Genomic DNA, 14191 nt, shown 5'->3' with positions numbered 1-14191 from the left:
GAGCATCTCTACAAATAGACCAGCAGTAATCTGCAAGCATTGTTTCATTCCAAATGCCCTGATATATTTGTTCAGTTACAGAAATACCCTGATGGAATTTTTCTCCATGTTCATCGCTGATAACTCACAATTAGGAGAGAAGTCTCTATGTGAGTAGAGAAAATGAGTTTTATGGGGCATATTGCATCCAAGCTGATGACATTTTTGCAGAAGTACTGTCACCAACTGACTGTAGTTTTCATCTCTTTTGTAGCCGAAAAGTCCATGAATGACTCCCTTCAACACACCTCAAACATTTTTTTACTTTCTCCTCCAAAATCCAATGAAACACAGGACCCTTTATACATTGTCAAATTTTTGGCTAAAACAAAATACCTTCCTTAACTTTTGCACCACTAAGTGATGCAAGAGTTAAGAAAGGTATTTTGTTTACACTTAGTGTTGGTAATTTGTCTCGTAAGTACCTACAGGTGTGTCCTCCTCAGTTTAGACTTTTTACAAAAATTTTCATCAAATCCAGCTATGTACAACGGAGTAGTAGTAGGACATCTTTTGGGTGCACAAGAAGCTTGGCAATAACTTTTTTCTCACTTAAGATTTTTTGCAGGCAGCCTGTGAGAATATAATTCGATTTCCTATACTTAATGTCCTACATACATAAGATGTAGCAGTGATTAATGTTCCCCCATTCCATTTTTAAGAGTACAGAAATGACTTTTAGATCATCACAGGTTTTCCACTTGTGTTCAACATGTTTGATTGAGTCGAGGACTGCCATGTTGGCATGTCTTCTTCAGGTGTACTGCAGACCAGTGGAAAAGAAGGAAGGAGGCTGCAATTGTTAAGTAAATTAGCTATCAAATTAAGTTTGGGGAGAGTATAGATAACCTACAATCAGCTAATCTACGATTCAAATTAAAATAAAATACACTCCTGGAAATTGAAATAAGAACACCGTGAATTCATTGTCCCAGGAAGGGGAAACTTTATTGACACATTCCTGGGGTCAGATACATCACATGATCACACTGACAGAACCACAGGCACATAGACACAGGCAACAGAGCATGCACAATGTCGGCACTAGTGCAGTGTATATCCACCTTTCGCAGCAATGCAGGCTGCTATTCTCCCATGGAGACGATCGTAGAGATGCTGGATGTAGTCCTGTGGAACGGCTTGCCATGCCATTTCCACCTGGTGCCTCAGTTGGACCAGCGTTCGTGCCGGACGTGCAGACCGCGTGAGACGACGCTTCATCCAGTCCCAAACATGCTCAATGGGGGACAGATCCGGAGATCTTGCTGTCCAGGGTAGTTGACTTACACCTTCTAGAGCACGTTGGGTGGCACGGGATACATGCGGACGTGCATTGTCCTGTTGGAACAGCAAGTTCCCTTGCCGGTCTAGGAATGGTAGAACGATGGGTTCGATGACAGTTTGGATGTACCGTGCACTATTCAGTGTCCCCTCGACGATCACCAGTGGTGTACGGCCAGTGTAGGAGATCGCTCCCCACACCATGATGCCGGGTGTTGGCCCTGTGTGCCTCGGTTGTATGCAGTCCTGATTGTGGCGCTCACCTGCACGGCGCCAAACACGCATACGACCATCATTGGCACCAAGGCAGAAGCGACTCTCATCGCTGAAGACGACACGTCTCCATTCGTCCCTCCATTCACGCCTGTCGCGACACCACTGGAGGCGGGCTGCACGATGTTGGGGCGTGAGCGGAAGACGGCCTAACGGTGTGCGGGACCGTAGCCCAGCTTCACGGAGACGGTTGCGAATGGTCCTCGCCGATACCCCAGGAGCAACAGTGTCCCTAATTTGCTGGGAAGGGGCGGTGCGGTCCCCTACGGCACTGCGTAGGATCCTACGGTCTTGGCGTGCATCCGTGCGTCGCTGCGGTCCGGTCCCAGGTCGACGGGCACGTGCACCTTCCGCCGACCACTGGCGACAACATCGATGTACTGTGGAGACCTCACGCCCCACGTGTTGAGCAATTCGGCGGTACATCCACCCGGCCTCCCGCATGCCCACTATACGCCCTCGCTCAAAGTCCGTCAACTGCACATACGGTTCACGTCCACGCTGTCGCAGCATGCTACCAGTGTTAAAGACTGCGATGGAGCTCCGTATGGCACGGCAAACTGGCTGACACTGACGGCGGCGGTGCACAAATGCTGCACAGCTAGCGCCATTCGACGGCCAACACCGCGGTTCCTGGTGTGTCCGCTGTGCCGTGCGTGTGATCATTGCTTGTACAGCCCTCTCGCAGTGTCCGGAGCAAGTATGGTGGGTCTGACACACCGGTGTCAATGTGTTCTTTTTTCCATTTCCAGGAGTGTATTTCATAAAAAAGTGGTGGGGGTGGAAGCAAGCTGTTCCCATGATGATGTCTGCACTGTGAGATCCTAACATTACACTGGAGAAGATTCCATCAATGTAGTCTTTACCCTAGAAGTTCTGCTTTCTTGTTCGACAGATCCAGGTCTCAAACCTCGCCTGGCTCTGTATATGCAGTTTATCATCTTTTTCATCAAAACCAGACTCATGGATGTGGAAAACTTGTTGGGTTCTTCTTCTTCCACACTGTCTTCATTTCCTACTTACAGCTAATAATTTTGGAGTGGGGTAGGAACTGGTACATTATATGAATGTGGAATAGCTAGAAAAGTGGATGGAAGATTAGGGTATTGAACTATTCCTCTTCTCTTCATTAACAATCCTGCCTTTATAAGTACAGTCAAGCAAAAATAGTAGTTACCTGTATAGTTTGTACACTCCCACCAAGCCATAGGCACAGCAACAGCTACAGATATATATTTTTTTTCATCCATTCTCATAGCATAACTGAACAAGGATTGCAACATAAAATATATCTGGAGCCATGACTAATCCTAGTCCCCTATCTTCACACTAAAATAAAATTGATAAGCAGTGTTTACGAGACAAAATGTTATTTCACCACAGATGTGATAAAAATTATTCATTGAATTTACACATTCTTGTCGCAGTTTGACTTAACAAATTTTACACTTGACAATCATTTGAAAATCAGAAATGCTGTCTCCTGCTACTGGTGTGTGTGAGTGTGAGTGCACCAAGTGTAGCGTCACCGCATATGCCTACTTAAATCAACCATCAATTGTGTCAGCATGGGCTAGCCACTGGAGACCACCTGTAGGAAGCATGCTCACAGCACTGTTTCTGCCACACCGTCTACCAGTGATTCGTGTCTACACACACGTGGAGCAGTTCTGACTCACAATCACTATGTTCATTTAGTTTGTACTGCTAACATCAGTTGTTCTGTGTGTTGCTTATGTTGCATCCTCTGTATGATTCTTTTGTCTTGTTATGTGTAGAGTCATGAGGGGCTCATTTCCATTATTGTTCAGAGCTTTATAAATAAAGCCATATTTGTGTTACTTGGATTGGTTTCATGTATCCCTTGGTTACTACACAGTTAATGATGGTTTGGAACCGTTTCCATGTGTGCAGTCTCTTTAAATGTGACTTCATTGGGTTTAGTCATTGTGAATGTCATGCGACCGGCCCTGATTGAACAGCTTACTTTGGCAGTGATCATTTTGTCGGCTTCCACCCACTTTTCCTCCATATGATGATTCAGCCAAGGAATGGGAAGCTTATGGAAAAAGACTCAGACAGCTTTTTTTGGCTTTCGATATGACAGACTCGAATTTGTGCAAAGCTTTATTCCTCTCATGGATTCCACCTAAGGTGTATCAATTACTGTGTCAGCTTGTCCATTTATTAGAACCAGCAGATCTTACTTTTGATCACATATGTAGTTTATTGACAAACTAGCATTGCAAATGAATGCATGCCACAGCAGCACAAGTTGAATTCTACTTATGCGCGAGAAACCAAACCAGAAATACAAGGCCTGGGCAGCCAGACTTCATGATCTTAGCCATAAGTGTCAATTTATTACTGACGGTCATAATTAACCTTATGCACACTCTATGATGCGTGATACAATTATCTGTTTAGCTCCAGATATGGAAGTGTGCCAGAAGGCTTTACTCTGTGAAAACCCCATGTTTGCAAATAGCAAAGGCAGCAGGTGATCAAATTTAAGTGTGGGGAGGTGTGACAGTAGTGTCACAAGATGTGCCCACTAGCATGACAGGCACCTTGCACAAGGAAGCGACAGTGGTGGCATTAAACTTGCAGGCCCAGCACTGAGAGACAAAGGCTGGCCCACAGCTATGACTGCCACTGCTTCAGCATCAACATTCTCTTTTCCCATCTAGTTCTTTCTGTTTTGTCAAGAATGACCAATTGGTGTCCAGAATGACCAATTGGCACGCACAAAACATTGGGCTACTTGTAATGTTTACCAGAAGAAAGGCCACACCGCCTGTGTGTGTCAATCACCGAAGGTTGCTCTGGATATGGACATGGACGTAAACTGTGTGACTCCAGTGCTTGTGACTTCCCCCAAATTGTTCATCGAGTTAAGTGTTTTTTGCCAAGTGATCCAGCTACAGGTTGCACAGGTGCTGCAGTGATGTTAATTAATTTCCAAACCTATGAGAGTTTCGGCTAGCCACATTGACACCAGTCATGCGGAAACTAGTCAGAAAACAGCACATTGTGCTGTTGGAATAATTAATGGCATCTGGCTCGTACAGGTCAGGGGTTCATTCTGTTACATTTTTGGTGGTTGCTGATGCCAGTGTTGAGAACTTGTTCAGGATAGGCACATTTAAGGAATTTGAATTTTGTATCACCAATGCAGTTTGCCTTCTAACCAATCAGATACCATATTTTCAATTGGAAATGCTGTGTGAGGAGTTTTTGAACTTGTTTTTTAAGGTATAGGGTAGGCTACAAATTTTTGTGCTCATATTTCTTTAAAACCCGTGGCTCGTCCTCATTTTTATTGAATTGTTATTCCTGTCATCCTGAAAGATCAAGTGAAACCAGAATTGGACGGACTTCAATCTCTAGGAGTGAAGCAACCTGTAATGGCCACTGAATGGTCATCTCTGCTGGTTGCAGTTCAGAAGCTGTCGGGGAAACTTCACCTCTGTGGTGATTTCAATACTACTGTCTACAAGCAGTCATGGATATGTAGTATCCTCTCCCATACCAGGAGGAACTGTTGGTAAAAATATTGGGTGGCCAGCACTTTCCTAAAATTGATTTGTCTGAAGTATGTTAGCAAGGTTCCTGTGAATGAAGAGTCTAGGTGAGTTCTGGTTTTGAATACTTCCTTTAGTTTCTATCAATACTTGCACCTTCCTTTTAATGTGGTTAGTGTCCCTGTCATTTCCCAATGATTTTTTAGAGCAATTGACTATGCCTCTCCTGGATTGCATTAATTACCTGGATGATATTGTTGTCACGAACTTCTCCAAGGCTGATCACTTAAAAAAATGCTCACTTTGTTTTCTGTCTTATGACCCGAAGGCTTACAGTGTAGCATCGCAAAATCTCAGTTTTTTTCAACCTTCTGTTGTTTATTTGGGGTTCAAGTTCTCATAGGATGGAGGTCGACCTCTGCCAGACCACATCTCTGCTGTTACATCTATGCCTCACTCCCTGACCATGAAGGAGCTTCAGGTCTTAAAATAGTGTACTACCATACCTTCCTGCTGGGGGTGGCCACATTGGCCCACCTGCTGCATGCATTGTTGTGTTTGCTGGGGCCTGAATTGCAAACATGCATTTCTGATGTTGAAATCCAAACTATTTTGGTCCATTTTTTAGCTACATTTTCTCCAGACCAGCAAATAGTTTAGGTGACTGATGCCTCACAGTACAGCCTCGGTGTGGTCCTAGCATGCCGCTATGCCAATGGCTCTGAATGACCTGATGTTTTCACCTCTAAATCTCTCACTCTGGCCTAGAAATGTTACTCTCACATGGAAAAAGAGGTCTTGTCATAGTCTGTGCTTTCCAGAAATTTCAGGTTCTTCTTCTTCTTCTTCTTTTTGGGTCCAAGTTTCACCTTATTACATACCATAAATTCTTGGTTTCCTTGTTAAACCCTGGCTTTTCCTTGCCTGACATGGCAGCACACCACCTACAATGCTGGGTGCTGTTCTTGTCTTGGTACAGTTATGAAATCCATTTTCGACCCATGACTAAACATGCCAATGCAGGCGCCTTGTCCCATCTCCCTGTGGGTCCTGCTCTCCACTTTGATCATGAAGAATTGCTTTGTTGCCATCATGATACTGAAACACAGGCCATGGTCAAGGGTTTCCCAATTATGAACTTGCACATAGCAGCTGCTGTTGCCGCTGACTTGGTTCTCAGCCAAGTTTTTCAATTAGTTCAACAAGGCTGGCCAGATAAATAGCCATGTCAGGCTTTGCTACCTGTACACAAAACTATCTTCCCTTATTATATCACCTCTCTGTTTTTGACAGTGTTTTGGTTTTGCTGTTGTCCACGGAAAGGTCAGAGAAGAAGGCCAGTGTTCACTCTGTCTGCTTGCCGGGGGGGTCTCATCCGAGATGTGGAGGAGGGCCTGCCGGTGGCAATTGAGAGCACTGGGTGCACCCGACTGCAAATTGTTGCTCATGTCGGCACCAATGACTCCTGCCGTCTGGGTTCAGAGGTCATCCTCAGTTCATACAGGCGGTTGGCAGAGTTGGTGAAGGTGGAAAGCCTCGCTTGCGGGGTGGAATCTGAGCTAACTATTTATAGTATCGTTCCCAGAACCAATCGCGGTCCTCTGGTTTGGAGCCGAGTGGAAAGCTGAAACCAGAGGCTCAGACAATTCTGCGGAGATCTGGGGTGCAAATTTCTCGACCTTCGCTATCGGGTGGAGAAATGTAGGGTCCCCCTGAATAGGTCAGGCGTGCACTACACGCAGGAAATGGCTACAAAGGTAGCGGAGTATGTGTGGAGTGCACATGTGGGTTTTTTAGTTTAGAGAATTCCCTCCCTAGGCCCGACAAGACACCTCCTGATACACGGCAAGGTAGGAGTAGGCAAAATGCAACAGGGAATAACAATATTAATGTGCTAATAGTAAACTGCAGGAGCGTCTATAGAAAGGCCCCAGAACTGCTCTCATTAATAAACGGTCACAATGCCCACATAGTACTAGGGACAGAAAGTTGGCTGAAACCAGATGTAAACAGTAATGAAATTCTAAACTCAGATTGGAATGTATACCACAGAGACAGGCTGGGCAGTGAAGGGGGAGGCATTTTTATAGCGATAAGAAGTGCAATAGTATCGAAGGAAATTGACAGAGATTCAAAATGTGAAATAATTTGGGTGAAGGTCACGGTTAAAGCAGGCTCAGACATGTTAGTTTGATGTCTCTATAGTCCCCCTGGCTCAGCAGCTGTTGTGGCTGAGCACCTGAAGGATAATTTGGAAATATTTCGAGTAGATTTCCCCACCATGTTATAGTTCTGGGTAGAGATTTCAATTTGCCGGATATAGACTGGGAGACTCAAATGTTCATAATGGGTGGCAGGGACAAAGAATCCAGTGAAATTTTTTTAAGTGCTTTATCTGAAAACTACCTTGAGCAGTTAAACACAGAACCAACTCGTGGTGATAACATATTAGACCTTCTGGTGACAAACAGACCCGAACTATTTGAAACAGTTAACGCAGAACAGGGAATCAGCAATCGTAAAGCAGTTACTGCATCGATAATTTCAGCCGTAAATAGAAATATTAAAAAAGGTAGGAAGATTTTTCTGTTTAGCAAAAGTGACAAAAAGCAGATTTTAGAGTACCTGATGGCTCAACACAAAAGTCTTGTCTCAAGCACAGATAGTGTTGAGGATCAGTGGACAAAGTTCAAAACCATCGTACAATATGCATTAGATGAGTATGTGCCAAGCAAGATTGCAAGAGATGGAAAAGAGCCACCGTGGTACAACAACCGAGTTAGAAAACTGCTGCGGAAGCAAAGGGAACTTCACAGCAAACATAAACATAGCCAAAGCCTAGCAGACAAACAAAAGTTATGCGAAGCGAAATGTAGTGTGAGGAGGGCTATGCGAGAGGCGTTCAATGAATTCGAAAGTAAAGTGCTATGTACTGACTTGGCAGAAAATCCTAAGAAATTTTGGTCTTAGGTCAAAGCAGTAGGTGGATCAAAGCAAAATGTCCAGACACTCTGTGACCAAAATGGTACTGAAACAGAGGATGACAAACTAAAGGCCAAAATACTAAATATCTTTTTCCAAAGCTGTTTCACAGAGGAAGACTGGACTGTAGTTCCTTCTCTAGATTGTCGCACAGATGACAAAATGGTAGAGATCGAAATAGATGACAGAGAGATAGAGAAAAAATTAAAATCGCTCAAAAGAGAAAAAGCCACTGGACCTGACGGGATACCAGTTCGATATTACACAGAGTACACAAAGGAACTTGCCCACCTTCTTGCAGTGGTGTACCGTAGGTCTCTAGAAGAGCATAGCGCTACAAAGGATTGGAAAAGGGCACAGGTCATCCCCTTTTTCAAGAAGGGACGTCGAACAGATGTGCAGAACTATAGACCAATATCTCTAACGTCGATCAGTTGTAGAATTTTGGAACATGTATTATGTTCGAGTATAATGACTTTTCTGAACACTAGAAATCTACTCTGTGGGAATCAGCATGGGTTTCGAAAAAGACGATCTTGTGAAACCCAGCTCGCGCTATTTGTCCATGAGACTCAGAGGGCTATAGACACGGGTTCCCAGGTAGATGCCGTGTTTCTTGACTTCCGCAAGGCATTCGATACAGTTCCCCACAGTCGTTTAATGAACAAAGTAAGAGCATATGGACTATCAGACCAATTGTGTGATTGGATTGAAGAGTTTGTAGATAACAGAACGCAGCATGTCATTCTCAATGGAGAGAAGTCTTCCGAAGTAAGAGTGATTTCGGGTGTGCCGCAGGGGAGTGTCGTAGGACCGTTGCTATTCACAATATACATAAATGACCTTGTGGATGACGTTGGAAGTTCACTGAGGCTTTTTGCGGATGATGCTGTGGTACATCGAGAGGTTGTAACAATGGAAAATTGTACCGAAATTCAGGAGGATCTGCAGCGAATTGATGCATGTTGCAGGGAATGGCAATTGAATCTCAATGTTTACAAGTGTAGTGTGCTGCGAATACATAGAAAGAAAGATCCCTTATCATTTAGCTACAATATAGCAGGTCAGCAACTGGAAGCAGTTAATTCCATAAATTATCTGGGAGTACGCATTAGGAGTGATTTAAAATGGAATGATCATATAAAGTTGATCGTCACTAAAGCAGATGCCAGACTGAGATTCATTGGAAGAATCCTAAGGAAATGCAATCTGAAAACAAAGGAAGTAGGTTACAGTACAATTGTTCGCCCACTGCTTGAATACTGCTCAGCAGTGTGGTATCCGTACCAGATAGGGTTGATAGAAGAGATAGAGTAGATCCAACGGAGAGCTGCACACTTCATTACATGATCATTTAGTTATCGCGAAAGCGTTACGGAGATAATAGATAAACTCCAGTGGAAGACTCTGCAGCAGAGACACTCAGTAGCTCGGTACGGACTTTTGTTGAAGTTTCGAGAGCATACCTTCACCGAGGACTCAAGCAGTATATTGCTCCCTCCTACGTATATCTCGCGAAGAGATCATGAGGATAAAATCAGAGAGATTAGAGCCCACACAGAGACATACCGACAACCCTTCTTTTCACAAACAATACAAGACTGGAATAGAAGGGAGAAACGATAGAAGTACTCAAGGTACCCTCCGCCACACACCATCAGGTGGCTTGTGGAGTATGGATATAGATGTAGATGTAGATGTAGACCTCTCTCCCAGAGCAGTCATTCCTGCCATTTTACAGCATGAAATTCTACACCTTCTCCACCAGGGCCATTGGGGAGTTTTGTGCACTGAACCGCTATCTAGGAGACACGATTTTTGGCCAGTATTGATGCCAAAATTGTCCATTTTGTTGCAACTTGTGAGTAGTGTGCACAGTAACAGGCTGCTCCCAGGGCATCTCTGTCCCCCGGAGTGTTTCTGTCCCACTCCACGCCAGCCATGGGAATGCAACCATGAAGATTCCGCAGCTCCCTTCTTGAATTCCTATTGGCTCTTGGTTGTGGATGCAGTTTCCCACTGTCCTTACATTCTCTGGTCTGCATCGACATCGGCTGAAGTCACAATTCATATGCTTTTTAGGGTTTTTCCTATTGAGGGATTGCCTTGTACCTTAGTTTCCGATAATGGGCCCCAATTCATTTCTCACATCCTTCAGTTGTTTTGTTCCCATCACAGCATTCATTATGTTAAAGATCCGCCATTCAATCTTCACTCAAATGGTGAAGCAGAACAACTAGTGTGTACGTTCAAGTCCTAAATGAAAAAGTTTACTGTGGATTCTTCGCTGGACGACATCCTTCTCTGTTTTCTAAGCACCTATCACTTCACGTCTATGTGGGAACTGAGCCTGGTTGAGCTACTTCATGGCCTGCAGTCACCTTCTGTGGCCTGTTCTGCACCTTCAGTGGTTGGGATCGGCAGTGTTTGGTCGTTGGCCCAAGTGGATACTGGCCACTGTTTTACTCTGCTGGAGATAACATCTTTGTGATGCCCGTATGGCTAACAAGCTGGTGGTGCGCCACTTTGATCAGCTGAAGCCCCACTCAGTGACACGGAAGCTACCAATTTGCAGATGTGGCCCCTGTTGTCATAGCTCACTCCGCCAACCTCTGCCTGGAGCCCATCGTCACCTGCTGTGGAGGTGCCCCCATCCCATTGGCTGCCTCCTCCATGTGCAGTGCCCTGGTGTTCCAGCTTCATAATGCTGGGCACTGATCTGTCTCTATCCTAGGGTCCATTGCTGCAGCCTGCTGTTCCGGTTGGGCTGCATCCACTGGCCCCCTTGCCATCATTGCCTCAGCCACGGTCGCTGGTGTGTCCAGCTCAGTCTCCTCTACAATGGGACCTTGCTTGCTGATGATGACACACAGATGGTGATGGCACCCTCCTCCTCAGTGCTGTCATCAGGTGCCGCACACCCACCACCCTTGGGCCTGCCTGGCACACCATCCCACCCACTGCTGCCGGCAATTCTGCCACCACTGCAGATCCGATGGATGTCTCTCTCAGCAGGCTGCTGGTGTCTCTTCTGTGGCCTGGGTGCCGTCTTCACCTGAGGGAGAGGTGTGTTGTATCCTGCTACTAGTTCGTGTGAGTGAGAGTGCACCGAGTACAAAGTTGCCATGTGTGTGGACTTAAATCAAACACCAACTGTATCAGCACGGGCTGGCCACTAGAGGCTGCCTGTAGGAAGTGCACACATGGCACAGTCTCTGCCATGCTGTCTACCAATGACCCGTGCCTATGTACATGCAGAGCAGCACTGACACACACACATTATATTCTTTTAATCTGTTGCTGTGTGTATCACTTATGTTGCACCCTCTATGTGATTCTTCTGTCTTGTGTGTGGAGTGATGAGAGGCTTATTTCCATTATTGTTCAGAGGCTTATGAATAAAGTTTTAATTGTGTTACTTGGATTGGTTTCATGTGTTCCTTGGTTACTAAAAGACATTATGCATTAATTACACCACAAACATGATGAAAGTCAGTCACAGCAACAGTAATAATGCTTACAACCCACAAAAAACTGGAAATTATTGTGCTTCGTCATTTAACAGTGACAACTCTAAAAGAAAATTATGCCCAGTATAAAAATGTACATTGGGAAAGCAAGGCACGTTATTTTACCTCCGGAGCAAGATGTAATCATTCATTTTAAGATGATTTTTGAATTCAGCAGGTGGAAGTATACAAGAAGAAGCTATTATTGAATCCAAAAGGTTTTCATTGTTGGGCAGTGTTCCTTTATTGTTACAAGGCTCTCTTTTTTCAAATAGTTAATATTTCTTTGATCATACATTTCACAGGGTGGTTATAACTAAACTTTTGCTACTTTGAGAGAGCACCCATGAAAAACAAGTTATTGTATGACAGTGAAATTCTGTGGAAACATTTGTAAGAATATGCAACAGAGAAATGATAAATTAACCATTGAAAGAAACACATTTTGATTTCCACATGAGGGGTTTCACATTTGGTGATTTTAGGGGTTATCCCATTTGTAACGATCGGCCAATGACTCTGTCTGTTCCTGGGAGATGCTGATGGCCAGTTGCATGACAAATTGTTGAAGAAGTTACTATTGTCACAACTGAGAATGTTGGATGCAATGTGCATTCTTTGAGCAGTGCATGAGCCGTACCATGACAGCTGAACATTCCACAATTGAACGTTTGAAAAGTCCTTTGAAGTTTTGTGAAATGGTATCTGTACAAACTTCGCACATTATTCACCACCTTTTGCCATGTGATGCAGACTTTTGAGTAGATGTTCTTCTGACACTTGGCCTTGGAACATTTTGTGGAGTGATGAATCACACTTTACGCTCACAAGGGCAGTGAACACTCAACTGCCGCATTTTGGGAGCGTCACCACCAAAGGCCATTTATAAACTTCCTCTGCATAGAGACTACATGTGTGTGGTGCAACTTCATGGCATGGTACATGATTGGTCCAGTTTCTTTGATGAACTCTGACTTCAAGAACAAAGGACAGGCAGCATCAATGAAATAAGTTACTGTGATGTGCTTCGCCAACATGTGATACTGCTATACAGGAGAGAAGTGCTTTGGACTAATCTATTTTGATACATGATGGAGGTCCACCTCACACAGCTCATGAGGTGACTTGGTTTCTCCATAACACATTTGTATAAAACTGAATCATTGGTCGATCACTGCAAACTGCATAACCACCAAAGACCACCAAATTTGAACTCTCTAACATAGAAATTAAAATGTGTGTCTTTTGATGGTTTATTCATTTTCTCTCTTCCCTATGTCCTTAGAAATGTTTCCACAAGGTTTCATTATCCTACAAGCATTTGTTTTTCATGCAGGCTCTCTCAAGTAGCACAATTTTAATTATAACCATTCTGTAAAATCCCTGCACTTGCCCTCATTCTGATACCATCTTTTCTGTTAATTATTATCTGTATCAAAGGTCTTGTGGGTTATTTACATTTAAAAGATACATACAGTACTGCTTAAATGCATTATTGCAGTTTTTTCACCCATTTTATACTGAAGATCTGTACCTGGAACTATTACTTACCTTTCCCCTTAATGTTTTTGCTGTCGTCTTTCAGGACAGTTAACCTGTTTTCAGCAGTTCTCAAAGGAAACTGTTTTATTGTATACTAAGGAGTCAACACAATAATTATTCTTTCTCTTTACACTGACACACCCTCATCTCTTGAACAATGGCTCTTCACATGAAATCAACTACTGAATTAAATAGGACTGACATGCAGATCAATATGACATTCAAACTATTGCCATAAAAAATTATCCATGTTATTTGTTTTCATTGCGCTTTTATTCCTTTTTTAAAATAAGACTTTATGAAACACTACAGTTCGTAATTTCTATTGTTGATAAAATCAAGCAGTAGCCCAGTAACTTAGAATAGTTAGAAATTTAAAAATGCTTATTACAGTGACTGGAACACTATGAATTGAAACAGGCTATGCCAATATCACAACAGATAATGAAGTATTGCAAGTCTGACAGTCATTGGTAAGGAGATTATATTTCGTCTCCCAGCTTATTATGTGCAATACAAATAAGTTGAAAACAGACTTGCCTCTTGCTGTGGCACATTCTCCATCTTGATGAGCCATACGCTGCATTGCTGTTGGTGCTATTCCAAATGGCACTGACACACAGTTACCCAATACTGTGGTGGACATATCCCGCTTTGATACATTTCTCATCATCCTCGGGCGAATACGCAGCCTAATATTCAGTTTTTTGCATTACATTGTGTATGTCTTACAAATGACAATGAAATCCAATTTAATAGTTATATTACAATAAATTAATATTGTTAAAGAAAGTGTGTATGAAAACTCACACTTTGAAGGCATTCCTGTTAAGTTTCAAAGTATGCTCTCTTCCAGCACCACTTGCATAATAATCCAAAGCATTTCTTGGAAGCACAGTGGAAGCATGTTTCTCATAGTCATCAAGACACACAAATTTATGACTTTCTGGCATGGCTGCTGTTGCTTACTGACCACCTAAAACCTGTACATACAACTGTTCAGGCAGTTCTCAATTTGTTTTGACAGTCCAAGTGAAAAGA

The 14191-nt window shown here is 43.5% G+C and overlaps 1 protein-coding gene across 1 annotated transcript in view; it reads right to left on the bottom strand.

Moving 5' to 3' along the window:
- Positions 1–14164, bottom strand: part of LOC124545378 (peroxisomal (S)-2-hydroxy-acid oxidase GLO1) — a 39834-nt gene extending 25670 nt beyond the window's left edge. Inside the window, exons 1-2 of the mRNA XM_047124289.1 lie at positions 13961–14164; positions 13691–13842 (exon numbers count right to left, since the gene is read on the bottom strand). Coding sequence (XP_046980245.1) covers positions 13691–13842; positions 13961–14103 — 295 coding nt within the window. The 5' untranslated portion in view covers positions 14104–14164. The remainder of the gene's footprint in view (positions 1–13690; positions 13843–13960) is intronic.
- Positions 14165–14191: the final 27 nt, after the last annotated feature.

Source organism: Schistocerca americana, chromosome 8 (genome assembly GCF_021461395.2).
Source record: "Schistocerca americana isolate TAMUIC-IGC-003095 chromosome 8, iqSchAmer2.1, whole genome shotgun sequence".
NCBI classification, from domain to species: domain Eukaryota; kingdom Metazoa; phylum Arthropoda; class Insecta; order Orthoptera; family Acrididae; genus Schistocerca; species Schistocerca americana.
The sequence above is the reverse complement of the archived record's forward strand: the minus strand, read 5'-3'. Positions and strand labels throughout refer to the sequence as shown.